Source organism: Zeus faber, assembly GCF_960531495.2.
Source record: "Zeus faber genome assembly, chromosome: 6".
Taxonomy (NCBI): domain Eukaryota; kingdom Metazoa; phylum Chordata; class Actinopteri; order Zeiformes; family Zeidae; genus Zeus; species Zeus faber.
This window is the reverse complement of record NC_137201.1, coordinates 9,826,519-9,854,343: the sequence shown is the minus strand read 5'-3', so window position 1 is coordinate 9,854,343 and position 27,825 is coordinate 9,826,519. Positions and strand designations below refer to the sequence as shown.

Below are 27,825 nucleotides of genomic sequence, written 5' to 3'. Positions count from 1 at the left end.
GGCCAAAAAGTAGTCTGGGTTGGGAGGGGACCGACAGCTGGAGACAACATCTGGACTGTTCACGGACCACCAGGGATAGTCCACATGGGATGGTGATTAGCTGAGTACCGCAACCTCACCATCCCATCCGGGGGAAATGCGACTTCACCATGGCCATTGGTGAGTTACCTAATGCTCCTCTATTTACTTTCTGTTACATTCAAGGTTTTCCAGGACTGGGGTGTGATGTGTGGACAGCAAGTGAAGGTCAGAAGTGGAACGATCCTCCAAAGAGGGTGCAGTGGTTCTCTGCAAAACTGGAAGTCGGCCCATGTTTTGGGGGAAAAAAGGCGTACAGGTTGTACCAGTTGGACACTTTGAGAGCAAACTCACTGATCTTTTTGTCGGACAGGGCAGGCTGCCAAATTCCAAGTTCCAATTGATCGACTCACCACCCTCCTCCAACACTCTTAGTCCACTTACCGTGAACCTGACCTGGTCAAGCCAGACGGAAATGGTGGACACGCCAAGGCCTAACATACTCTTACCCTGACAGTGTTGGATTGCCTGCAGTTCGGGGATTTTCTTTTGTGAAAATAATAAGATCTCCACTTTACTGGTACTGGACTGCAAATCGCTATGTTCCTAAGCGCCAAGCTGGCATCAAAACAATTTTCCCGATATGTTCGGCTGTGTCCACTCAAGTCCAAAAAGCTATTTCGACAGCTTCTTCCGCTAGGTAGATCCGTGTTCCCAAACGTAGCGGCTGTCTGCGGTAGAGCAAAGAGCTTTCGGGGGTGTGAGACCACCCACCGTCCCCCTGTAGATAATTTCAAATCTGCTCTGAAGAAAGTGCATTTTACAGTACCTACAATAAACAGCCGTGTAAAAGAAATGGAGAGGCTTTTCCTAAAACTGACCTCCACGAAGAGGAGTCATTATTTGGAGTGGACCTTATTTTCTTTTCCGTGAATGGGTTGACCTGAAAGTGTTTTATTATGATTCTACTTCCTATTCTTCTTCAATGTACAGTAGCATGGCATGACATGGCATGGAAGCTGTGGATGTTACCCAGGATGCAAGGTTTCAATGGAATGTTGTGGGAAAAATTTAGAATCATCATCGTCAATCTCGTCACCATTGGTAAACAGTGATAAACTTCTCCTAGTGCGACAATTTATCATTTAAGACATCAAAACCATTTTGGAAAGAACCGACATGTTCAGAAATCCACATATTCCCCGTTGATCTGCCGTACATTTGTTTTAAACTTTGAAATGATTACTCACCCTAATTCCCAGCTCCACATTTTCTCCACCATAGATCTCCATGCCTTCATCCAGAAGGCCAATCTCCTCAAAGTACTTCCTGTCTACGATGAAGCAACCGATCAGAGCTGGGCTCCTGAAACGAGAAAGAAAATAGAAAAGTTGAGGGAAGAAGTTATAAGAATCTGAAGTTTTCTTATAAGAAACTACCTTGACATTTAGACTCACATTGCATTCGGTGCCCTGGAGCGCTGGGGTTTCAAGTAAAAAAAAAAAGAAAAAGAAAAAAAGAGCTGCCTATTTGTTGTCATAAACATTGGAGGCCGTTCATGGTAACCCAGCAAGTTGCGTTTTACCTTACAAATACCCAGCTGTCAGAAACTTGCCCCGGCGTAACGCAACAAATTCCAGACGTTTTTAAAGGAAAATCCAGGGGGAAAATGAGCAAAACAGATCCGTCGTCGACATCAAACTGACACGAGAGCGCCGGAAAAAATAACTCTTATTACTATTCATGCTGTCAGTTCCAAACACCCCCACTCTCTTATCGAAATGAGATACAGAATATGCTCAACATAAACAGTCTGTTTGGGTGAAATCCTGCTCCCTCGTGGATACACGGTCTGTCGAACGGAAGACGTGTTACTAGGACATGATCATTGGGTGGGCATTTGGATTATTTGGGTGGGCAACAACAAACTGACAGACTGAGAAAGTCTTGGGGCTTTCTTTGTTCATTCAATTCATCTACAACATCAACGATAAAAACACAGTTTTTCTCTGTTTTGGTTGGAGAAACTGTTTTCACGGAGATCGCTCTGATTGTAAACCATTCTTTTTTTTTTTAGAAGGGTTAAAAATACGGGAGACTTACGGTTGAATGTTTAAACAGAGGACAGCGGGTGAGAAGGGTAAAATACTGGAGGATCCCGGGAAAATTTGGGTTGACAGGTATGTTTTGTATGCAGTTTGGTAAAAACACTGTTCCAGCATAAGAATGTAGGAACCTGTAGTGGCTACATAGGTTTAGCGGGGATTGCCCATTGTTCCAACGGCCCCAATAGTCCGAAAAATGTCCCATTTAACTGAAAGCCCACTTTTCCAACAGTCTGTTATCCCACTTATCCAGGAGTTCACTTCTGAAACAATTTGCGACACCGGGTTTTTTAACAGCTTTTCTATTAACGCCGATTCCAAATCTCCACATGAACATACTGTTTAGGAGAATAGATAATTATGATACTCAGTGTCTACCAGAAAATGTACCGGAAAAGTGAATCCAAATTCAGTCGAAGAAGAAGATTTCTTACTCCTCTTCCATCACAGACTAGTGTTTACTGCACCAGCGCTTACTTTTGGAAGAGGTGCAGGCGACGCGTGGGCAGAATGTGTTGAAGAAAAGTTATTTTTAAAAAGCGCAGAGGAAAAAAAAAAAAAAAAAATGTATTTGTATGCACCCCGAGCTCTATGGTCAAGGGGATATTTCCAGAAGTGGATGAGAGGCGGTTGGTTATACTGTAGATTTTTGGGGGAACTCTGTGCTGAATCTAAAATACTTTTTGCCCGCAACTCCCCCTCATTAAGTCAGCAGATCGCCTGCAGAGCTATTGCTTGGTGTGCTGCGTAGTTACACCCATTACTTTTTCATGGGTTTGAATGTTCAATGTTTTGGTCTATTCTATTCTAGGGTGGTTATTGTATAATGTATATTGTATAATATGCACTAGAAATACCATCACTCATATTCATCACTCATCACTCTTATTTTATTCATATTTTCTTGTTGATAATATTTCAAATGTATATATATATATATATATATATATATAATATATATATATATAATATAAGAGTTATTCTTTCTTTGGCTGCTCCCGTTAGGGGTCGCCACAGCAGATCATCTGCCTCCAATACCTTCTGTTCTGCACATCTTCCCCCCTTACACCAACTGCCTGCATGTCCTCCCTCATCACATCCAGAAACCTTCTCTTTGGCCTTCCTCTTTTCCTCTTGCCTGGCAGCTCCCTCCTCAGCATCCTTCTCCCAATGTAACTCTCATCTCTCCTATACACGTGTCCAAACCATCTCAATCTGGCCTCTCTCACTTTTCAACCAAACTGTCCAACTTGAGCTGTCCCTCTAATGTACTCATTCTTAATCCTGTCCATCCTTGTCACTCCCAATGAAAATCTCAGCATCCTCAACACTCTGCCCTCATCTGCCTTCTCCACGTCCACTCCTTGCATTCTTAGCTTTTCGCCACCCTCCCTCCCATTCATTGCATTCCTCATCTCTTGCCTGAGAGGGGCGGCTCCCAGCTGGGGTTTCGCGGTTTGGGATCAGGGGGGTCCTGCAAAATGAGGTCCCAGCGCCAAGTACTCTCGGGCGCCCCCGATGTCCTCCGACTCACTCCGATGTCGAGCCCATGCAACTCGGTCGCTCCCGGATCTCCCCCAAGGAGCGAGCCCACTGCATACAGACCGGCGCCTGTCTGTATTGCGGTCGTCCAGGACACCTCCGAGCCACCTGCCCGGTCCGGCCAGGAGAGGACGACTTGTCGGTAGGGTTACGTTCCGGCCGCTCCAGCTCCAACCCTCTCTCCCTCTCCCCACACCATTTGAGGTCAAGGGACTGACCGGGTCACATCTGACCTGGATTACCCACCAGCGGCCCCCCTCGAGCTGTTGCTTTCTGGCAACCACCGTGAGTCTATGGGGTTCTTCCTCATCCATTCCCCTGGGGTACCCCAGAACCAGGGGGGTCTATGGTACCCCTGACTCCAGACCCACAACCCCCAGATGGACTGGCGTTTGGGTAGCGTGAGCGCCTGGGGCATGCACTGCCATGCCCACTGTCTCCGCTCGGCCTCTGCCCCGCACTGGCGGTCCCGAGAGCCCCGACCTGTCCTTTGTTCCATCGCAATATCTGGACCTCGCCCCTGTTTTCAGCAAGCAGGGCAATCAGCAATCAACCTCCTGCCAGGCGCCCCCCTTCCCTGCAGTCGCCTGTATAACCTCTCCCGACCCGAACAGGAGTCCATGGAGACCTACATCCGCGACTCTCTCGCTGCCGGGATCATTCGCCCCTCGTCATCTCCGCTGGGCGCAGGGTTCTTCTTTGTCGCCAAGAAGGACAAGACCCTCCCTCCATACATTCACTTCCGGGGACTCAATGACATCACGGTCAAGAATAAGTATCCCTTGCCGCTGATGGAGTCAGTCTTCGTTCCCATCCGCGGTGCCACTCACTTCACCAAACTTGCCCTCCGCAACGCCTACCAACTGGTCCGCATCCGCAACAGGGACAAATGGAAGACTGCCTTCAACACCCCCCTCAGACACTTTGAGTATCTGGTAATGCCTTTCGGTCTGTCAAATGCCCCATTGGTCTTCCAGGCCCTGATTAACGATGTCCTCTGGGACATGCTCAATTCCTTTGTCTTTGTGTACCTTGACGACGTCGTGATCTTTTCCCAATCCCTCTCAGACCACGTGAGACATGTACACCTGGTGCTGCAGCGGCTCCTGGAGAACCGTCTGTTCGTCAAGGCCGAGAAGTGTGTCTTTCATGTCCCGTCCGTTTCCTTCCTAGGATTCATCATTGGCCGAGGGAGGTTGGGGATGGATCCCAAGAAGGTGGCCGCCGTGACGGAGTGGCCATCCCCAAACATTAGGAAGCAACTCCAACGCTTCCTCACTTTTGCAAACTTCTACCGGCGCTTCGTCCGAAGCTTCAGCCGAGTCTCTGGTCACCCGAGCACAGGAACACCAGCCCGACCCAGGTACCGGACCCCCTAACCGCATGTTCGTCCCTGACACCGCACACTCCCAGGTTCTGCAGTGGGCCCATGCCTCCCGCCTCAGCTGCCATCCCGGGATCACCCGCACGGTGGCTGTCATCTGACAGCGCTTCTGGTGGCCGACCCTGCTCCCTGACACCCGGTCCTTCGTCTTCGCCTGTCCCACCTGCGCCCGGTCCAAGACCTCCACCTGACCCTGCTCCGCCCTCCTCCGCCCCCTACCCATCCTAACTCATCCCTGGTCCCACATAGCCCTGGACTTTGTCAACGGTCTCCCACCATCCCGGGGCAACACTACCATGGTGGACCGCTTTTCTAAAGCGGCTCACTTCCTTGCCCTGCCCAAACTACCATCGGCAAGGGAGACCACAGACCTGCTTGTGGCCGAGGTGTTCCGCCACCACAGCATCCCGGTAGAAGTGGTGTCGGACAGAGGTCCCCAGTTCACCTCCCAGGTCTGGCGTGCCTTCTGTTTGGCCCTGAGGGCACAGGTCAGTCTCTCCTCCGGTTTCCACCCCCAGACCAGCAGACAGACAAAGTGGGCAAGGTGCTGTGGCAGAATATGACCACAACACCCTGGTCAATGCCTCCTCCGGCCTGTCGCCCTTCCACTGCTCTCTGGGCTACTAACCCCCGCTGTTCCCTGCCCAGGAGGCTGAGATGGTCGTACCCTCCATCCAGGCCCACATCCGTTGCTGTTGGAGGACGTGGAAGAGGGCCTGCTCTACCCTACTCTAGGCATCTGCCAGCGGCAGGCCAACTGGCACCGTGCGCCCACACCCACGTACGTCCCCAGACAGATGGTATGGCTCTCCACGAAGGACTTGCCCCTCAAGGTGGACTCCCGAAAACTCGCTCCCCGGTATGTTGGTCCTTTCCCCATTGTGTCAATCATCAACCCCTGTGCCGTACACCTCCCCCTCCTTCCCTCTGTGTCCACCCCACCTTTCATGTGTCCCTGCTTAAGCCGGTGGTCTCCACCCTCCTCTCCCTCCCTGCCAAGGCCCCACCACCCCCCCGCACCATCGACGATCACCTGGCCTACACAGTGCGACGCCTGCTGGACGTGCAGTGCCGGGAGAGGGGCCTTCAGTACCTCGTGGACTGGGAGGGGTACGGTCCGGAGGAACACTCCTGGGTCCCCCGGAGACACATCCTGGATGCCTCCCTCATCTGGGATTTCAAATGTACTCGCCCTTCCAGTTCCAAATGTCCGCCAAGGTCTGTAGAGGGGGGGGTACTGTTCGGCCCACGACCTCCCAGCGGCACTAGAGGCCGCTCTTGAGCCAACTTCATAGACCTGGGATCAATTACCTTCATCACCCACACAGTATTTATTCTCCAGCTCCCCAGTCACTCATTGCCAGACCGTCAACTAGCTTAACCAAGTTGTACTGCTATTGGCCTTGTTCCTAGTTCCTAGTTCCTAGCTCCTAGCTCCTAGTGCTTGTTCCAAGTCCCTAGCTTATGTCTCCTTGTTTCGTCCTCCCCTTACCTGCTTGTCTCCTCTTGTCGACCAAGGCTGTCCGTCCCACTCTATCCAGCCCGGTTCCCCGTCTCTCCACCCGGATCCTGGACTCCTCCTTCCCGGTCATCATCATCCCTGCCCAGCCCTGCTCCATCCATACCTGACAGGGTCCCCCAGCCATCTCCACCGTGTGGTCTAATAAACATCCCTCGTCTGCCTCCCGTCTCTCTGTGTCGCGTGTTTGGGTCCTTCCTAGCTCTGGTCGTAACACATCCGCAAACATCATAGTCCACAGAGACTCCTGCCTAATTTAATCTGTTCACCTGTCCATCACCATTGCAAAGAAGAAAGGGCTCAGAGCTGATCCTTGATGCAATCCCACCTCCACTTTCAATGCCTTCGTCACGTCTGCTGTACACCTTTCTCCTGTCTGACTGCCCTCATACATATCCTGTGCCACTCTTATGTACTTCTCTGCCACCTCCGAATTTCTCATGCAATACCACACTTCCTCTCTTGGCACCCTATCATACGCTTTCTCTAAATCCACAGAGACGCAGTGCAACTCGCTCTGGCCTTCCCTGTACTTTTCCATCAGTATTCTTAGAGCAAACATTGCATCTGTAGTACTCTTTCCTGGCATGAAACCATACTTCTGCTCGCTGATCCCCACCTCTCCTCTTAACCTAGCCTCCACTACCCTTTCCCATAGCTTCATGCTGTGGCTGATCAACCTTATTCCCCTGTAGTTACTACAGCTCTGTACGTCTCGCTTATTCTTGAAGATGGGTACCAGTCCACTTCTTCTCAACTCCTCCGGCATCCTTTCCCTCTCCAGGATGTTGTTAAACAGTGTCGTTAGGAACGCCACTGCCTTCTCACTTAAACATTTCCAGGTATGTCATCTAGGCCAACTGCCTTTCCATTCATGTTCTTTAACCTCTTGCCTTCCTTAATGCTGTTCTCACCTCATCCTTGCTAATTTGCTGCACTTCTTCATCTACTATCCCCACATCATCCACTCTTCTCTCCCTCTCATTTTCTTCATTTATCAACTCCTAAAAGTACTCCTTCCACATTCTAAACACACTGTCCTCACTAGTCAGCACATTCACATCATTAACCTTCATCACCCTAACCTGCTGTACATCCTTCCCAGCTTAGTCGCTTTGTCTTGGTACAAGTCCTTTTCTCTTTCCTTACTGTCCAACCTCTCATACAACTCATCGTATGCCTTTTCCTTTGCCATTTCTGTCTTGCGCCGCATTAGCTTGTACTCCTGTCTACTTTCTTCATCTCTCTGACTATCATTCCATCACCAAGAGACCTTGTCTTCCTTCCTCTTCCCGCATGATAGACCGAGTACCTTCTTGGCTGTCTCCCTCACCACTAGTGCATTTGTTTACCAGTCATCTGATAACCATTCATTCCGACCTATTGCCTGCCTTACCTCTTCCCTACATTGCATGCAACACTCCTTCTTTTTCAACTTCCACCATGTTATCTTTGGCTCTTCTTTCACTCTCTTCCTCTTCTTGACCTCCAGAGTCATCCTATAGACCACCATCCAATGCTGCCGAGCAACACACTCCTTGACACCATACCTACCCATCACCTTCTTGTCACCTATGTCTCTGATCCCTTCACCAACATGCCCATTGAGATCTGCTCCAAAGTCCACTCTCTCTACCTTGGGGATGCTCTCCACCACTACCTCCAATTCACTATAGAATTTATCTTTCTCTTCCATCTCACGCCTAACTTGGGGAGCATATGCACTGACCACATTCATTACCACCCCATCAATTTCCAGCTTCATGCTCATCACTCTGTCCGACACTCTCATCAGCTCCAAAACACTCTTGACATATTCTTCCTTCAAGACTATCCCTACCACATTTCTCCTGCCATCCACTCCATGGAAGAACAGTGTGTTCCCCGCTCCGATACTCCTGACATAACTCCCCTTCCACCTGGTCTCTCTCTCTACCCTTCATAGTGCCAACGTTCAAAGTTCCTACTCTCAACTCTACTCTCCTACCCTTCTTCCTCTCCTGCTGTCTCCGGACACGCCTTCCCCCTCTTCTTCTTCTTCTTCGGCCGACAGCAGCACAATGCACCAGCGGCAGTCGTTGTTAACCCATGCCTGGACCGTTCCGGTATGGAAATCAGATTTGTTGTCCGCATGTTTGATTTGGCATGGTTTTTAAGCCGGGTGCCCTTTCTGACACAACTCTCTCTATTCACCCGGGCTTGGGACCGGCGCTGATGATACACTAGCTTGTGCACCCACAATGGCTAGATTTGCACTCCCAGTGGCTAGATTATATATATAATATTAGAGTATGAGTATAATTTATACTCTTACTTGAAAATACACTGTATAATATTAGAGTAAGAGTATAAAAACACATTCATAATATTATTTACATAGGATAAAACTTTTTCAAACCCCTGTAGGATATTCAGGTTTCGGCAGCTGAAGCTTGCATTGTGTGCAAATTAAAAAAAAGAGATAAATAATAATAAATATGATAAATGATAAATAATGAACAAAAAATGTGTAAAATATGTACATATATAATATTTATTTTTGAATATTGTTGTAAATGTATGTATGTATGAATTACTACTTATAATTACTTTACAGGCATATAGTTTATTTATTTTTACCACGTTACCTGATCGGGGCAGTGTGGTTGTGCTGCGTCCACCAGGACTTGGGCGGGTTTAGGTATCGGCACCACAGCTCCCAGTCAAAGCCCTGGGCGGACAGCGGGTATTCCTCCACCTCGAACGTGTCGTACTTGATGTTGTCAAAGGACGGGGACACAACGCGCGTCCTGTCCTCCTTTATCCGCTGCAGGACTGGCTCTGCCCTGTGGAAAGACGGCCGCAGAAACTGAACATGTAAGAGAAAAGCCTATAATTGACCTCCCTGTATTGTATTAAAAACAGATTGAGAATTGAGGGTATCAAATTACTCCCCAAAAACTTCAGCCATTCATCCTTGGCTATCATGGGATCCTTTGGCAACTTGTGTAGATAAGATTCAGTTTGATCGCATGCACTTACAGGGCACCTAAATTTGCTTCTAAAATTGCTGTCACAAATCTAGACTCTGGCGCTGTTCTAGTTAGATAACGTAACAGCTATTGTTTATGCCCAGTCACAAAGAAACTAAAATGCATTCCACGGCTGGTAAAACTCAGAAGAGAAGAGGGTCAGTCTCTAGGCCCAGAAGGAGGAGCAGGTTGTCACGGGGATAAGGAAAAGCAGTGCGCCTGGAGCTATGGCATGGAGGTGATTCGCTGTTTAGACGCTAATAGGAAGACACCAATACTTCCAATACTTCCAACAACAGTTGGTTTGGGAGTGAGATTCTTGGCAGCCAGGACAGGTGTCCCTGCAGGGTTCCTTTCTGCAGGAAAGGACAGCCGTTCGGGCTCCTCCAGGATGAGCTTGATGTTGTAGGCAGATGTACAACCAGAATCTACCGCAAGGCAGGAAGTGCCACGACTTTTTAACTTTCTCTCCTCATGTGGCACTTAAATACGTGTTGTTGAGTCACACGTGATGTTGTTGTGACAAGTCCTCAAACCCAAGAAGAATCCTGTGTCTCTGAACATAAGTAGGAACTCTCTCTGTCAGAGTTCTTCCTGAAGTCTGGCAGTGGTACAGGCTGAAAAGTCAAATACAAAATGAATCTTTCCTGCATTGGCAAGAAATTTTTGTACGCAGATGGTTGGAACATGACTCCCAAGGTAAGATTGACCTTACAAGTAATTTTACAAGAAAATAAGCAGCAGAAGAAAAGAAAAACAGTTTTGGATTTTAAGGACTCACTTTATACCCAGTGAGGAACCGTTCTCAAAAATATGTCCGTCTCACTGTTCTCTCTCGGAAAGACACAAAAGCAGATTGAAAAGATGTTGAAGAGAAAAAAAAAACCAACGAATAAATAAAAACCTATAAAAGCATTTTACACAAAGCCATGTAGTCGCAGGTCACTGAATAATCTATAAAATATATTACTGAATGACACCATACAACGCGAGGCTTTGCTCTGCCAAATAGCATTTATTTTATTCGCATGAACGTCAATTTTCTCCTACGTTTCCTCAAAAACCATTGGCTCAGAGGCGGGGTCAACCGAAACACTTGGGTCACATGAAACGCCAGATCAACTCATTGCTTTCATCTCTGAGCAGCTGGGGCTCCTTGAAAAAGCCGGGAAAGTCCACAAAGCGCTATGATTTTGTAGTAAAATATATGGTGTTGTGTGGCGGTGGTGTGACTTGAGCAGCCGCACCTGTCTTGGGTCTAGTTAATTGGGCCAGCGATCAGGGGTGGCCGTGCATCTGTTGCTCATCAGAGCAATCGACGAGCATAGGTTAAGGGGGTGAAGGGGAGCCTTTGTCATGACAATGTAACATCTCTCCTGACTTGTTACATCTTGCCACTCTTCAATAATGGTTTGTCTTCAACATCCTCGCCTCTGTCGGGAGCCCAGGAAAAGCCACATGGAATATAGGATATAGGAAAGTAGGAGTTCATACGTGTGTGTATGTGTGTGTGTGTGTATACATACAGTATATACATTATGTAGTATATATATATAGTATGGGAAAGAATAAAAAAAAAGGTTAATTTGAATAAAATCTAATGCAGTTCCCTTGCCCATTACCTGCAAACCACCTTCATAAATGTTTTATGAGTTTATATGGCCCACAAAGGGTGAGATTCTAATACAGGAACAAAAAGTGAAAATCTGAGGTTGGAGGGACAGGGTCCGGATGGTGAAAAATATTTTCTAAAAATAAAGTTAATAAAAACCATCAGTTTGTGGCAGGATGGTTAGGAGGGTCTCTCGCTCTCTCTCTCTCCCTCTCTCTCTTTCTCTCTCTCACCTGTGTGATTTTAGACGGGATTTTTACTGCTTTTGTTTCCCTGCTAAGGGAATCGAGGCGATTGGAAAACAATAATAATGTGGGGGCAGGGTGTGGGGGAACTAATTATAAGGATTATTGTAATTGTATATCCACAAATCTTTATGAAAAATCCAAACTGTTCCATTATTGCTGAGGAGTGTTGGAGTGAAAATAGCTGGAGAGACAGATAATTGCGGTGTAGAGAGTGCGTGGTGGGACGGACGGATGGACGGATAGAGCAGTCGGCACTCCGGTCATAATAACTGCGTGATTACACAGTGCCTGCGCGCACACACACACACACACACACACACACACACACACACAATCTGAAGAGACACTTCTCTAATGCAGGGAATAAGATGGGAGAGGGGTGGAACAACGAACAAAAAAGCTAATAAACAAGGGCCAAAACAAATCATCAGCCTATTAAGTGAGTGTACTCGTGGACCTGCGACACGCTCAGAAGGTAAATGGTGCACGTGTTCAGATAATGTGCAAAATAGTATAAAAATTTGGAAAATAAATTTGTTTATTTCTGGTTATCTAGGGATAAGACACCTAATGGCGCTGGAAAAGAGAGATTTCATTGGTTGCAGCAGAGGTAGCTTCCAAGCATTTCGCGGGAGATTTTTTTAGGCCGTGCATGTAAATGCAGAATTGTGAGCGTTGGGGCGTGGGAGATAGAGAGACTGGGAGAGACAGAGAGAGAGAGAAATTACAGAAAGACAGAAGGTGAGTTACATGTAGTTGGAGTGGATCTACGATGGGATTCAAAAAAGTATCCACTATAAAATGTGACTAAATATTGTTTAAAACCTGGCCAGTCATTATAATTACGTATCCAACCATGTTGTTTGTCAGAGAGAGGGAGTAAATACAAAGAGGTTTTAAAATGACTCATGGAACTAGACAAACACATTAAGCACAAAGTTCTTGGCATAAAAATTTTATTCTGGTTTTATACAGGTTACTTTTGTTCCAGTAGCTGGAGTTAAGTACGCTGTAGCTGCCAAACCTGGTTAATTTTGTTCCGAATTACAAAATTCAGTTTTTACCTTTTGGTTCGTAGGAAAGCCAGCAGGTGCTTTTGATTTTGTCGCAACGGATATGTGTGAAAGCAATGTCAAAAGGCACTCTGTTTCTTTCCTGAAAATAAACTTGCTTCTCAGGGTTTTGGTCATCGGCCCAAATCACTGCTGACAAAGACAAGGTGGAGGGGGTCTTAGAGAATAAAAATCCCTGCACTTCAGCGTCACTGGCGGCCCGGAGCAAAAGCAAACCACAGAAACTCATCTGGCGACATCAGCTGATCTTCTCCTTTGTCCGCTGGAAAGGGGAGAAAAAGTAATGCTGTTGGTACACCTGAGGCCACCTTGCAGCTTTTTTTTTTTGTTGCCTAAAACCAATCCGGTCACAAGCACGACAGCTGAGACCCGAGGGTCTCAGGAGAAGAAAATTGCTGCGCTGGAAACGTCTTTTAAAGGGAATTGTACTTTAGGGAAGCGTACTTTAGGGTCTTTTGGTGGCTTTCGACCTTTTTTTCACGCATCATTTGTAAGTGAAGAATCACAGCTTCCAAACAAGGTGTCACTTGTGCAAATCAAGCAAATATTTTTAAAGCTATGACTTGTTAATGACAACGGTGTGGCCAACAAAATTCTGAGATAATCACCTTGAAAGTTTTCCCCCACAATTGCTTCATTCAGCCAGCTCCCAGAATGCAAATGCTTGGAGGACCAACAGAGCCTAGCTAGTTGTCACATGGCTACTTGACACCCTGCTGAATGGGGACTTTACACCCTCTTGAATGGGGCAATCTCTGCTTTGTTCTTGTGTTTTGAGGGAATGTTGAACAGCGTCATGGACACACAACATCTCTTGTTTTTAAAAAAGCTTTTATTTAACAGTAAGAATATATATGTTTTATAATGGTGAACATATTTAGGAGTTAAAAAGTGGGGACCCCACAACAAAATGTAGAGTCTATCAATAATATGAGTCTCTGAAAATCATCCTCGGTGTGTCATATAATATATAAATGTGTGTATGCCAAATATTTTTGGAGTTCTTGGAGTTATGTTGGCTAACCCCAAAACCCACCCCAGCTACACTCTGAGAGCCTGTTTGGAGCCTCTTTTCATTTTCTTTTCATTTGCAGGTAAACTTGAGAATCTTGTGCATTAGTACTTGTTCATAATCTGCCAATCACCAACCTTATCGGACTTCATCACCTCATCAACTTCTTCTGTTGTAACAACAACGTTGTATTGTCGGTCCCCTCCGGTGGTTTATTAAATTCATCGTCACATTCAGTTTGAAATCTGCTGTTTGAAATGTTCTCCAAGCCCAGGATAATATCAGATTCAGCGTCGCTGTCGCTCTTGGCGTCGCTGTCGGAGAACTGACTATCATCGCGGAAAATTAAGTCCAGTACGAGCTGCTTACACTGACTTGGATCTATCGCACTGGTCAGATTAAGGTTCGCGATATGATTTAGATCTTCCTCCACCTGCTTCTTCTAATCCATAACAACACGGAGACGAGAGTTTTCACAGACAAGAGAAACCGGATCCCCGACTTGTTTACGAAAGTGACGTCAGCATTTCTTCTTCGATGGTACACATTGGTACACGCCCCCTCCACAATGATGTCTCCGTGTGTGTGTGTAAAACTAGTAAGATTTAAAGGTTGAACTATATCAAAACGGTTTCACTTTGTGACTTCCCATCGCATGGAATATGGAGGAATGATCTGGACGGTCGGATCAGAGGAATCGATTGCCCGGCGTTGTTTAGCACTGTATAGCGTCTCAGTAAGTGAACTGTGTTTCCCCATCTAAAGTAACGCGAATATTTACATTTTTCTACTATATATAAATCAATATCGCTTTTGAAAATATGTTGAGAGATAACAAAGACACAGAGGAACACGAATCTGAAAAATCTAATTTACCTTCAAGAAAGGTTTTTTCAACTCATTTGGCTGCTCCTGGTGATTTTAGAAATGCGCGAGATGGCGAGTTTTGCTGCGGTGGGTCACAATTGTTAAATTTCCTTGTAATACTCAAGATGCATTGATATTCATCTGCATTCCCAATGAGCTTCATTGCATCTTGGGGGGTGGTAGCTCAGGAGGTAGAGCTGGGCGTCAAGTAAGAAGGTTGCTGGTTGCTGTCTAAAGGTTGCTGGTTCAATCCCAGGCTCCTCCTGCTAGCATGCTGTAGTGTCCTTGAGCAAGACACTTAACTCCCGATGGCTGCATCCGTCAGTATTTGAATAATTGTAAGTCGCTTTGGATAAAAGCGTCTGCTAAATGTAATGTAATCTTGAGATACTTGGACTTCTTGGTGGACAATACAAGGGAGTGATCAAGTGGCAGCTTAGAAAAAAAACAACTTCTTGCTTCTCGCTGGGCCTTAGCCACCTCAAATTTGAGCTCATATGAACGCCGTGCTATAACAAACTCTGTCAAATATCATGGAAAACCTGGAACATCAGAAATCATTTTGATGAACTCAATGACCTTTACAATGTCCTCATATGTACGCTTGTTTTTTCTATTATCTTTTAACTTGATTGACTCCCAATGATCAAGAAATAATAAAAATAAGGTTTAGGTTAAAAACGATGTCCCATCGACAATGTTTTGAGGGGCATTTGGGGTTAATGGCAGTGGATTCTCATGCGTATTTTTGATTATTTTAAGTAACCCCATTAGCTGTTGCCTTGAAACCAGATAGTCTACCTATGGTCCATGTGTAATATCATGTGTCAATTTCTATATTTTCAAATAACTATCCAAAAGCCTCCCATCTAAATCGTACAACTTAACTGCTCAAGAGGCAGCGAGAAATCGGTGGAACTTCCTGTAATCAAAGCTGTCGCGCCAAGTCAATTAAGAGATACTCAATGGCAGTAATTACTGCAGCCAAATTGGCCAGCACCAGTAAGCAGCCTTGTCCCCAGCCATGAAGTGACAGAGAAGATTTCCCTTCTTCTCGTCTGGATTTTTTTTTTAAGAATATTTTTATAGCAGGTTGTTGTTGTTGGATACAGTCCACAATTCTTTTTCAATAACAACATCATAGCGGCATAAAAGAACGTACACTTAATATTGTTTGGTGTATTTTCTACACATCAATGGCCGAGCAACACTCATGCTTGAAAACAAGGGAACAAACCAATAGGGCAAAACAAAAAAGAAGAAAAAAAGTGTATAAGTGTATAAAAGTGTATAAAACAAATATATAAAGATATACAGCTCCCACTGTTGCAGGATTAATATTGTCGATACTTCATCCCACATCTTCACCTTTTTCCAGACCTTTTAAGTGTTTCAACACTCGTCCCGATGCCTTCTCACACTCTCCTCCTTCCTGTATTCATAAAGCTAAGCTTCTCCAGATGAAGGATTCTCTCCCAGCTCTCACAGCCGCATCTCAAATGAAGGCACAGCATCAGACTTCCATAGACACAAAATATGTTTTTTAGCCAATACAGTACCCAAATACAGCGGCCATTTGTCACTGCCGCAGTTCAGAGCAGTGTCACTTGTAGACCCCAGAATGGCCCCAAGGGGTTCGGGCTCCGATTCTTTGCCAAATGCTTTTCAATAAAAAAATCTAATGCAGAAGTCCAGAAAGAGTGGAGGATGGGGCATGTCCAGAATTGGTGTGTAAGGGTGCCAGCTTGATTCTTACATTTGTTGCACAATACATTGGGATACATCTTGTTAACTTTGACTTTTGAGTAGTGCAACCTACATAATACTTTAAATTGTATCAGGTTATGTCTAGCATTTACTGAGCACCGGTGAATATGCATAAGACATGCTTCTCAAAATTCCTCAGTGGGGGGGGTTAACCCATTTCTGTCTCCCATTCAGTTCTATACCTTTCTGTGATGACCCTTTTCCAGACTAATAAGTATCTGGTATACGATTGACACCGCTCTTCTATATCGTGGTCTAACATTAACAATCATTTCAAGTGCATGATGTTGTGGTAGGACTGCAAATGTAGATATATGAGACCTTGTAAAATTCTGGATCTGTAGATATTGAAAAAAGTGAGGCTAGGAGATCATAATATGATCTCCCAGCCTCACACTTTTTTTTCGAGCAATCGAAAAACATAAAGTGACCCTAACCCGGTACCCCCCCAGTTTTTCAAGCACTTCTTCTCGTCAAGGATTAATTGCTCCTTTATCTCCTTTGTGCAAGTGATCTCCTGATAAACTCTTAGGATGACAAATTGAAGCCAGTGGATTAAGCTATACCGGACCGTGCTCGGCCGTTACCGAAAACCTACCCTACCCCAGCCTCAACACCTTTTCCACTGTGTCAAATCCTCAACTCAGCATCCAATCAAGTTTCATTGTCACGCCTGTCTGACGTTTCCCATTTTCCAAGGCAACAGCCTCAACCCACAACCTCCCCGTCTAATTGTCACAGTAGAAGAACCGCTCTGGTCAGAACCACATTGGTGAGCCTTGCTCCTCCTTTGGGCCCAAGAACTATGTGAAGCGATCGCATTTGCGGACAAGCGAGGAAAAGAGGAGGTGATCTTTTCATGAACAGTGGACTAAAACTTCCTATTTCTCACATTCTTTAGCCTTTGACGCAGTGAACCGCGGGCACATTGATCAAAGTGCTCAACCACCCAGATTCTGTTGTGAAATGATCCATGCAGAGTCTTCGAAGCACTTCGGGGAAATACTTGTTTTCAACCCAGGACGAGCCGCCTGAAGCAGCCTCTGTGGGATTGCGTTCGTTCTCATCCTCTTTATGTGCTTTTGTTTTTATTCCCGTTGTTGTTGAGGCGTTTTCTTTTAAATCCTTCCAATATGTGTATCCTAACAAGCAGCACCCCCCACTACCATCACCTCCCCGCCGGTTAGCTCGTTTGTTTGACGTGATTGCGTTTGCGGATGCCAGAAAGAAAAACTAGAGACATACACACACACACAAAAAATCAGTCCCTCTCACCATCCGATGTTGAACTCTACGTGGGCGTCGAAGAGGGCGACCACTGGGGCCGACGCCGCCCTCCAGCCGCTCACTCGGGCGCGAATCAGGCCCTCCTGCTTTTCATGGTGCAGCAGCTTGATGAAGCCGGCACCTCGCTGGGCGTTGGTCTCTTCCACAAAGCTCTGCAAGTGCTCCTTTAGCTCCGCTGGGAGACAACACACACATACACAAACGCAAGAAACACACACACACACACACACACACACACACACACACACACACACTCTTACACACACACACACACACACACACACACACACACACACACACACACACACAGACAGACGTTCAATTTAGATAGGTAACTGAGGCCTGCTGAATCTTCACAGCGCCATAGGAAGTCACTTTCACTCAACAGCAGGGGAGGAAAGTGTGTGTGTGTGTGTGTGTGGGGGGGTGGGGGGGTGTTTGTGTGTCCACAGAAACTTGACGGTAAAATGTATCCTGACAAAGAAACTTCACACATACATTATGTATTATATATTTATTTAATCATTATTGCATTATGTTACAATTTCACCCAAAAATGTTTCTTCTACAAAAATAATTGTAACACTGAAAAAAACCCATTTAAATTTGGAAATTATTTCAATATTTGAAATAATTCTAATTTGTTTATACGCTACAGTACCTATCCCCTAGACCCGATCCTCTCTCACCTTCTGCAGGCAAATCTGCAAATGAGCGGTAGCTGGTGGTGCCTCCACTGCGTGGAATGAGTTCTCAATCCAGACTGTCACCAGAATACTTGATCCTATTTTAGCTATGACTATTCTTGTTTCTGTTGTTGCTGTCTGTTCTGTTGACTGGGTTTAAGTTGTTGTATTGATGTAATGTACTAACATACAAAAAAACCAAGAAAAAAAAACCTAACAATGCTATTTTATTTCCTTACAACATCTTGCACTTATCTGGTTTAATTTAGAAACAGGAGCTTGTGCACTTAAGTTTGAGGTTGCTCCAATGGTCGATGTACAGTATGCTTTGATTATTTTTAGCCTCTCATGTCAGGCGCTTTGAACAAAAGCGTCTGCTAAAGGCATGCATGTAAATGTATTTCTCAAAATAGATAAATTTTCTAGAAATCGTGTACATAAGCGTGAACGAAAGCTTTCCCTGCCAGTGCTGTTTCCATGTTCTCCCTGTGAAAGGGATTGAGCATTTTCTGTGGTTTTCGTGTAACACACACACAAATACACGTGCACAATTCAGCATCTTCATTTCCTCAGTACATCTTTTTGTTTTCCCTCCCCAGTAGTAATCCTGCCTTCGGGCTACAGCCGCCGTCCTTTCCCCTCTCTATTCATTATTGCCATCAGCCAGGATTCTCACTCCTCTCAGTTTGTTCTAATGAGCCACAGTGTGCAGCTGACCTGGAGGAGACCTGGCTCATTTAAAAAAATAGCTTTGGGAGGCTTTTGTGCGAGATATGAAAGACATCTAATCGTTTCTCCTCATACGAGAGAGAGAAAAATAACGAAAAGAATTAAGACGATAAAGATTAAGTCATTAAAATTGGGCCGAGAATTAATTCAAATGGGGATGATGGATTCCAACTGAGACGAGTGAAAATCTTGCAGTTCAGACAGACGAGACAAGGAAAGGTAAGAAGGAGTGATTCTTACTTTCCCGTCCTGCAAAGTGGATATCAAGGTTTCATTGAACAAAGCTTCAATCTCTGAGGCCCCGAAGTCCCCCAGACTACACAAATCACACCGGGGAGATCAGAGAGGAAGTGGTCATGGTCATTGTGATTGCCTTCATGCCTAAATCAGCTAAATCATATTGTCAGGGTGGCAGACAAACCGATGGGTGTCCCCCAAACTCCACTGGTGAATATCTTTGATCAGCAGGCCCGCCGCAAAGGCGTCAGCGGTGACCACCCCCTTTCACCCTGAATTTGAAACTTAGATCGTGCCACAGATACAGAGTATCTGAGGTATTAAGTGCAAAGAGAGCACAAAAAGAATCATAGCTCCCCAACGCCATTAACTCAATCTGCACTTAAAACCTACCAGTTGGAGACAATCTGTTGCGTTCTGTACTTTGTTTTCATTCATTTGATTGTAAATGTACAGTATTTATGCTGTGTTGTTGATTGTTCATTTCCCTCCTTGTTGTAAACCAAGTTCCCCACATGGGACAGCAAAGTTGAATAGCCAACTTACTAACTGACCAACCAACCAACCATCAAACCAACCAACTAACCAACCAACCCACAAACCAAAAAAGTAACTAACTAATGTCATCAAAGGACATCATAGGATGTTTCAGGTTGTCTTCCACTATGTCCTACTACTTGGCAGGGTACTGGGGTAAACCCACCATTATCGTTCATCCGATATGGGACCTATTGGATCAGGTCCAATCCAAATCAGAGTAAATTTGTGTACTGTGAAGGGGCCTTCAAACACACTCATCCACTTGCAATGTGGGAATCCACCTGATCAACCCCCAAAAAAAACATGTGACCTATATTTTGTGTTCCAACCTGTAAACACAGAAAAGCTTCTTATGTTAAAGCTCGCCCGCGGCCATATCCAAATCGCACATGGAACAGAAGGGCAGACTCGCCAAAAGCTTCCCCATCTTTAATTTTGCTTTGCAGCACTCTAAAAAATCCTAGATTAGTGTTTGTGCCCTCAAAATCCTTAGAAATAAAGTCTGTGGTTTCATCAGTAATGCACTATTGTGGAGATGCGGCCAATGGTTGTGATGATATGTCGTTGTTGGCCTTCCAACTCTAATTTGTCATTATTACGGGACGGACAATGAATAAGCAGCCGCTGTGACCGCACACTTAGTTCGGAGGTGTTACGATTATTACTCAACACTAAGCAGCGGCAGTAAATCACTTGTCCCTACGTGTTAGAGGCTAGAGCAGCGAGATGCAATGGAATTGAATTATCTGGTTCTGCTGTTGAAAAAAGTTTTAATCTATTCACCCCTCTGGTTGCTCTGCTAATCAGCATTCAACACTGTGCAGCCACCATAACTAATACCAACTGATACATTATTGGAGAACAGTGGAACTGCGAGGGAACCATAAAATCTGAAAGGGGGTGGGGGTGGGGGTGGCAATAGCAGAGACATATTTCTCATAAAGGTAATTATAGATTTGGCGTCTGTGAAATATGTCGTCCCTGCCATGTGATGCATCTACCAAATGCAGCTCCTCTCGAAGAAAATAGTTCCAGTGGTACCAGAGTGCACTATTGTGTCTTCAAATACGTTTTTAATCAGTTTCCCAAAACCAATGACATGACTAATGACCCCCCCGCCCCCCATTTCATGTGGGACATGAAATATGGCCACTCTCAGTGGTATGGTTTGCATGCAAACTCTGTACTTAATTATCAGAGTCTATACTTGCTGGCCGCATCGCTGCTGTGGCAGACGAGGGGGCGTGGTTAACCCACGGTCTGCGGGTGACGGTGCTGGCTTCTTCCCGCTGCAGTGCGGCTGTACCGGGTCCACCTAATCAGCCTCATTAGCACTGATTGGTCGGACCTGGCTGGGAGGGTTTTCTTATGTGTTATTTTGTCGTGCAGTGAGGGTCGCGGGGTGCAGGAGACGCGCCCCTGCCGACCAGATCGCGAGAAGAACCCTGACTCCGATTAATATAATCCTGTTTAATATTCTCATTTTGACCAGTGAGCCTTTTTGTTTCTTTCCTCTCAATAAAACCCCGCCGTGTCTGCTCCTCACTGCCCGACAGTCTCTGTCGCTCTCCCTGAACCCGCATCTGTGGGTAGAGTGTCCCACAGACGCCTTCAAAAAAGTATTTATCAAACTGATGTGTCATCTTCCATGAAAGCCATGATAAAGAGGAAGTCCTTGCAACTGTAGGCGGTTCTGAGCTCGCAAATCAATGTGGCCGTTAGCAAATAGATGGGAGGACACAGTTTTGGATGGAATAATTTTCGTCTATCTATTTGGGTTAGACCATGGCCTGTTTATCATTGGATGATAGGACGCCTCGGTGTGTGCCGAGTGGCTGAGAGAGCTGGATCGGCTCCCCCATCTGGAGAAGCCTCATCCACCAGGCTTCTTAGTCTTCCTAGGAGAGGGGTCTTGCATCAGCGGGGTCATGTCTTGCAATCATAGAGTGTAGGTACCTCTGTGGATGGTACTATAGTATAGGTAGTAGTATACTGTGTTTTATAGTGTGTTTAATGCAAATCATTCTTAATTGGGATTCTTACGGCTGTTGCTGTGGTCGTCCACCAGTATGATCTCCTTGAGCAGATGAGAGGGTGTCCTCTGGATGGCCGTGTGCACGGAGCGCAGCAGCACCGACAGGGCCTCGTTTACAAAGATGAAGATCACACTGAGCTGAGGAAGGTCCGACGAATACGTCATGTTTCTGCACCTGACGGAGCGCAATAGACAGACAGATGAACTGTGCTGGATTAAGGAACAATGGCCGTGACAACTTCTTCCCTTGCATTGTGGCGGCAAATCAGTAAAGCTGGTAAAAATGAAGGCGAAAACTGATCTCGGTAAAATAAAGTCTATAGGCACTAAAAACTCAACCAGAAGACGCTGCATCCAATTTGAGATTAGAGCCATCTGAGCAAATATCACCAACCCCGGAGGGCACTTAAGATAAGATAACACTTGATTAATTCCCAGGGGGAATTCAGTTAAACTTGTTCCATCTTCCATCTACGAACCCGTCGGGCCTGAAGTCCGGGATGGGTCGGGTGAGGGAGACGCGGTCACTGAGGTAACCATTGTAGCCATAGTACTGGAACTTCCTGAGGGCCACCCTGCGGCTCTCTGGCCCGAGGTCGCGACCCCAGTGGAGGAAGAGCGATGCGGCTGCCTCTGAGGCCGAGTCCGTCGACGAGTCCTCTCCGTCCTTCTGAGGGCCCTCTGCAGAGAGAGAGAGAGAGAGAGAGGGAGAGAGAGAGAGAGAAGTAGGATCACGCATACAATACTGGATCGACTGTCTTTATGTGTTATCAAATCATTTTATCTCGAACTCTGGTCATGAACTAATGGAAGAACACATTATTCTTAATGTCAAATAATGCTAATCAAGTCATTAGATGCAAATGTAACCACGGTGTGTAGCTGCATTAACATTCATGCATGCAATGATAATTCATCTTGATTTTTGACTGAATTCATTACAAATATTCACATTCCGATGTAGAATTCTCGAATAACATTCCCCCTGCCTTTCTTTGAAAACCCCAAACAACGTCTTAACTAAATCTGATGCATTATCCACACATTTCACGACTCCATTTTTTTTTTTTAATTTCCTCCAGCCCTATTCACAAGCTTCAGCAAGAAAGTAAATTAAAGAATAAACAAGAAAGGGGGGCGAGCACAAGGTGCTGCTTGTCTGCTTCCCAAATAAACACTTTTGCTCAGGGGTGAAATAACAATTTTCAGCAGCGCGGAAGAGGGGACGAGACACAAATGGGATAGGACAAATGGTGGAAAGCCATTCTGGCAATCAACAGTATTTTGGGTTGGGTGGGTGGGTGGGTACTAATATTCCTCAATATCCCAGAGGAAAGTAATTTTCTAGCTGCTTTGCATGGAGACATGGCTGAAGTGACAAGCGACAAGCAAATTTGGGAAAACTTAAATAAATAAATAAATGTACATATGTACATTCCCTTACACCTACTTGAGGAGTACTCACTCACATGACTCACCATTCATTTGAATAATTCCATTTACCTGGACTCAAAACATACTCGAGCTACTATATTTGGAACTAAATGCCTTGCACAACGACAGTACTGTATGTGTATCTGTAACAATTGGTACAATTGGAACACAGGACAAAGCAGTGGGAGAAAACAAGAAAATTCAAAAAGGTCTGACACAGGAAAGGAAAACCATCAAAAAGCTTTTTGATTAAAAGAGCCGTACTTTCCCGTTTGACAGAAAATGGTGCTTAATGTTCTCACTGGGGCAAAGCGGCATTGTGGGTACTTTCATTGCCTGATAATAAGGCTTCAGAAAGGAAAAGGGAATGGCTTTATAAAAAGAGCTTCTGGAGCACAATGTGAGGCTCATTTTGCGGGGGCCGGATTTCTTTCTGGTTTACTGTATTTCAGTACATTTTCACCACACTGGAAAAAGCCTGACCAAAAAAATAAAACGTTTATTCAAAGCGCAAGGGCAAAGACTCTGAAAAGGTGCTCACACAGCGCGGCCACAACATTTAATTCGATCGGGTCGACAGGAACAGAGGAAGAGGGAACAGAAGCACAAAAAAAGCCCACAAATTCACGCCCATTCGTCCCCAAGACTAAAACACCATCTGGGCGGCGCGTCTCGACTATACGTCTCTCGTGTCAACACTTTCCCGGGTTGTGTTCCTTCCGGGAACAGTCGTCTCGACGCGTTTCACGATTCATTCAGCGCGGCCTCTAGCCTTCCTGCCTCCCAACACTGCGCCGGGGCAAGGGCGTGTATCTGCGGCGGGGGAAATCAAGCGCTTTTTGCAATCGTGTCCATGTGAAGAGGTCGTACATCCGGTGTCTGGGGCGGGTGCAAGGTCCTCGGAGCATTCGCATCACGGGAGCTAAGCACCGAATGCTTGCTTGAAAAAATACTTATAAAGAATTTGCCCGTGAGCGAAAGGGTTGTCGTATTCATCTTCGTTTGACAGCGTGGGTGTCCGGGAGCCGACAGCTCGGTGGAATGACTGTCAGCGGACAGCTCGTTGAATTAATGAGAAATTGCTGAGCCTAATTACAAACAGCGTGAGTGGTCGCATAGGGACACACGTGTTGTTTCCTATTTGTTTGAGTCTATGTGCCCGTGCACATGCGTGTCGAGAATGGAAACAACTTTGCTTTTCCAAGCGGAACTTCCGACCGTTGGAGCTACTTTGCGTCATTTGGCGGTCTTTAGTCACTACGAACGTCCGCGCAAAGCTGTGGAGGGACCTCTTAATTTTAAAATGGATAAAGACCTCAACCTTCATGCCATGAGTCTCGCCAAGTGATTATCTACCTCCCATCGGTCCTCATAAAGTTCTTCGATGGCCGTTCATCGTCACTGGATCGTTTTACCGCTCCCCCACATCACCCTCTCCCGCTTAATCTTCCAGATGTTTAGAGACCAAGGCTTCAGCGGCGAAGCAGTTAAAACCCAGGGTCAACACCGACTCGATGAAGCAGGTCAGGGGAAGAAAAAAAAAAACAAAAAAAAAACGCATCAAGGACGGGAATGATTTCCATTCAGTCTCCTGAGTTTGTTATGGGAAGAAAGGTAGCTTTGGCCGACATTCGGCAAGCGACTCCAAAAGGTGAGTTTGTTGTCTTGTAATGGCACCCGTAGACATTTCTACTACTCTGTGTGTGTGTGCTTGTAATGTGTTGCAGTTGGGGACGGCGCTCGTACGAAGTCTATTTGGTTGCCCTCTCCCTTCAGATCCGGGAAACGGGTTGAGTACTGCTGTTAAAACCAGTGTACAGGGGATCAGAGCGTGTCCTCAGGGTTGACTACAGCAACAACACCTTGAAGGAAAGGAAAATCAGCCACCGCTCCACCCCAAATCAGCACGGCCGTGTTCAGTTCGGCATCGCTCCTCACCTGGAAAACTTAAATATCAAAGTTGGTGGAAAAGATGCAAAGCGAGAAACAGACTGAAAAACAGTCAAATGGGGGAATGATGGTGGGGCAGAGAGTCAAATGGGAAGAAGTAAGCTGAGATGAGCGGATGTGTAATGTGGAGACAGGACGGTGGGAGCGGCACGAGAATTAACGGTCCGTCACAAAATGGGAGCGAGAATGAAAGCCAGGGAGAGAGAGAGAGAGAGAGCGATCAGAGAAGAAGAAAATGAAAAAGCGGGTGAAGACGAGATATTCTCTCAGACAATAGAGCGCTGAGAGACACAGTTGGGTTTTTTCCTTTTCCTTTTTTACTAGCACTAAGACATCATGACAGCTTCAAGGTGAACACACGCACCGTGTTATAAACGCATGAATGGATACACAGTGACAGAAATACATGGAGCATTAGGACAAATATGCTTGTCATCTGCATACAAACACATACACAAAGACACCGTCTAAAATGGTTCAGAGGGAGACAGGACGGAGTAAGACATTGCACAGCATTTACATTAGCTGTTGAGCCTGAGGACACAAAAGTGTGTGTGGGTGTTTCTAATGATGTTTCTCCATTACAGGGCCGTCACACTTCTTAATTCATCTCCATTACACCTTCATGCTTTCATGCTGGGCATGAACGCATGAAAGATTCGGGCCCTGTGCATTTAGTCTTTTTAGAACTGGGCCATGGGGGGGCGGGGCCTAAATATCATCTCATTTCTCATTGGTCCCTTAACTCCCTTGAGGTAATAGCGGACACGACAGCACAGGGCGCGGCGAGATATCGGTATAATGATTGAGACTAGATATCGTCTGGGATTGGATATTGTAAAATTGTGATAAAGTTGAAGGGCCACTTGCAGATCGGCATACCCAGTGAATTAATGTGTGGGGCAATGATGTGGAAATTCGATTTACTTTTTTCTTTTTTTAACTTGGAGTTACAGCTGGACCCATTAGTGTCTCATGTTAATCCAGTTCCATTTCAGTTTTAGGATGAATGTTTACACCCTTTATTTCCAGATGAGTATCTTAGAGTACCATACTAACAAAAGACGAGGAGACGAGGAATCAATAAAGGTAACATAGTAAAAGGAAGCCAATTGTCAAATACAAAAAGTTGCATTTACTTAACCGATAGTAATGCAAGGCCATTAGTTATACTAATTGTAAGTCCACTTTAAACATAAATAAACATGCCAAGACAAATACCTAGTATTGCAATTGTACTTTCTAGTTTACTACTTTCTTTGTGCAATTCTATTTCAAGTACAGTCTCACTTGTCAGGGATAGCCAGGGTTGCCAGGTCTGTGTGACAAAACCAGCGTAATGGCTGAACAAAACCAGTGGAAAGCCAGGTGGGGGAGGGGGGAGGGGGGAGACATTCACGGAGAATGTGTCCCGATTACGCACGGTTTCGTTCCATACCGTTCCGTACATCATCCCCAGCCCCATTTTTTATTATTTTCATTCGCACAAATTACATGTACATGTAATTTGCATGCAAAATTGGTTCACCCAACCCGCGGACAACAAATTCAACCCGCGGCAACACTTCAAAAGTAGGCAAATTCTGCGGGAAAACCGCGGACCGAGCAACACTGGGGGACCCCGCACAAGAGAGGGAGTGAGGTTAGGGAGGGAGGGAATGAATGAGGAAACTAAGATGGAAAATGAAGTGTCACTCGAATAAGATGGAGCAGGTGCCACTTTAACAGCACAAGAAAGGGGCATCAGGACAGAGGAGTTATTATATGAAAAAAAAAAAAAAGGAAGTTATTTCTTCTTCTACAAGATTTTGTCAGTTGGTTTGACAACAAATTAAGACACTGAGTGGGTTAACATTATTGGATTTTGTTTTTCATCATAAAATGAAGCTGAATCTAGGGAAGTCTTTACATTTTCACCTCAAAGTGCACCAGATTGATGCAGTTAGCTGTTAAAATCCCGAAATAATTCCAGGCGTCCACCCACCACAGTCTCTGGAGAATCCTGTGGGAAACACTGAAAAATAATAAACCACAGACAAACAAAATGCCGGTTATGAAGCAAAAAACACAAGAATGAGATGAGAAAGCTAAACAGGCTGAGATGAGAGGAGACGGAATGGGAGAGGGATGCCCGCACGTGCGCATGCACACGCTCACACACACACACACACACACACACACACACACACACACACACACACACACACACACACACACACACACACACATACACACACACACACTATGGATTACTGATGGCTGGAGCATTTTGAAATATTCGTAATAATTGCTTGCAATCCAGAGTATTATGGTGGATGAATATGTCGGAAATTGTTTGGAAATCACTCAGTGTGGCTCAGTTACATAACAGTGTAAGAATGTGTGTGTGTGTGTGTGTGTGTGTGTGTGTGTGTGTGTGTGTGTGTGTGTGTGTGTGTGTGTGTGTGTGTGTGTGTGTGTGTGTGTGTGTGTGTGTCAATGTCTGAGTCACTGTATTTTTTATTCCTTGCTCAACCAAAAAAATACTCAGTGGGCACTACTTGTCTGACTTATCCCCATCCAAAGACAAAGGTTTTATAAAAACAGTTACAATTCCTTTAAGTAAACAAGACTGGTCTTGCTTTGCATTACGTAAAAATCGGTGACAATTCCAAAAAGGGGACTGAAACTCTGCATTCACTTTGAATGTCATTGAAGGATAGGTTTCACCATTTTTCAAGCCAGGCCTATACCACCAAAGAATGGTCACAAACTGTATATTTTGTCAGG

At 45.5% G+C, this 27,825-nt stretch overlaps 1 protein-coding gene across 1 annotated transcript in view; it reads right to left on the bottom strand.

Moving 5' to 3' along the window:
* The window catches only part of LOC307231153 (polypeptide N-acetylgalactosaminyltransferase 18-like), a gene marked incomplete at its 3' end in the record, with an annotated part of 129,444 nt that overhangs the window by 45,264 nt on the left and 56,355 nt on the right, over positions 1–27,825 (bottom strand). The window contains exons 2-6 of the mRNA XM_080001741.1: positions 22,152–22,353; positions 21,681–21,847; positions 17,434–17,620; positions 9,196–9,393; positions 1,269–1,383 (exon numbers count right to left, since the gene is read on the bottom strand). Coding sequence (XP_079857867.1) covers positions 1,269–1,383; positions 9,196–9,393; positions 17,434–17,620; positions 21,681–21,847; positions 22,152–22,353 — 869 coding nt within the window. The remainder of the gene's footprint in view (positions 1–1,268; positions 1,384–9,195; positions 9,394–17,433; positions 17,621–21,680; positions 21,848–22,151; positions 22,354–27,825) is intronic.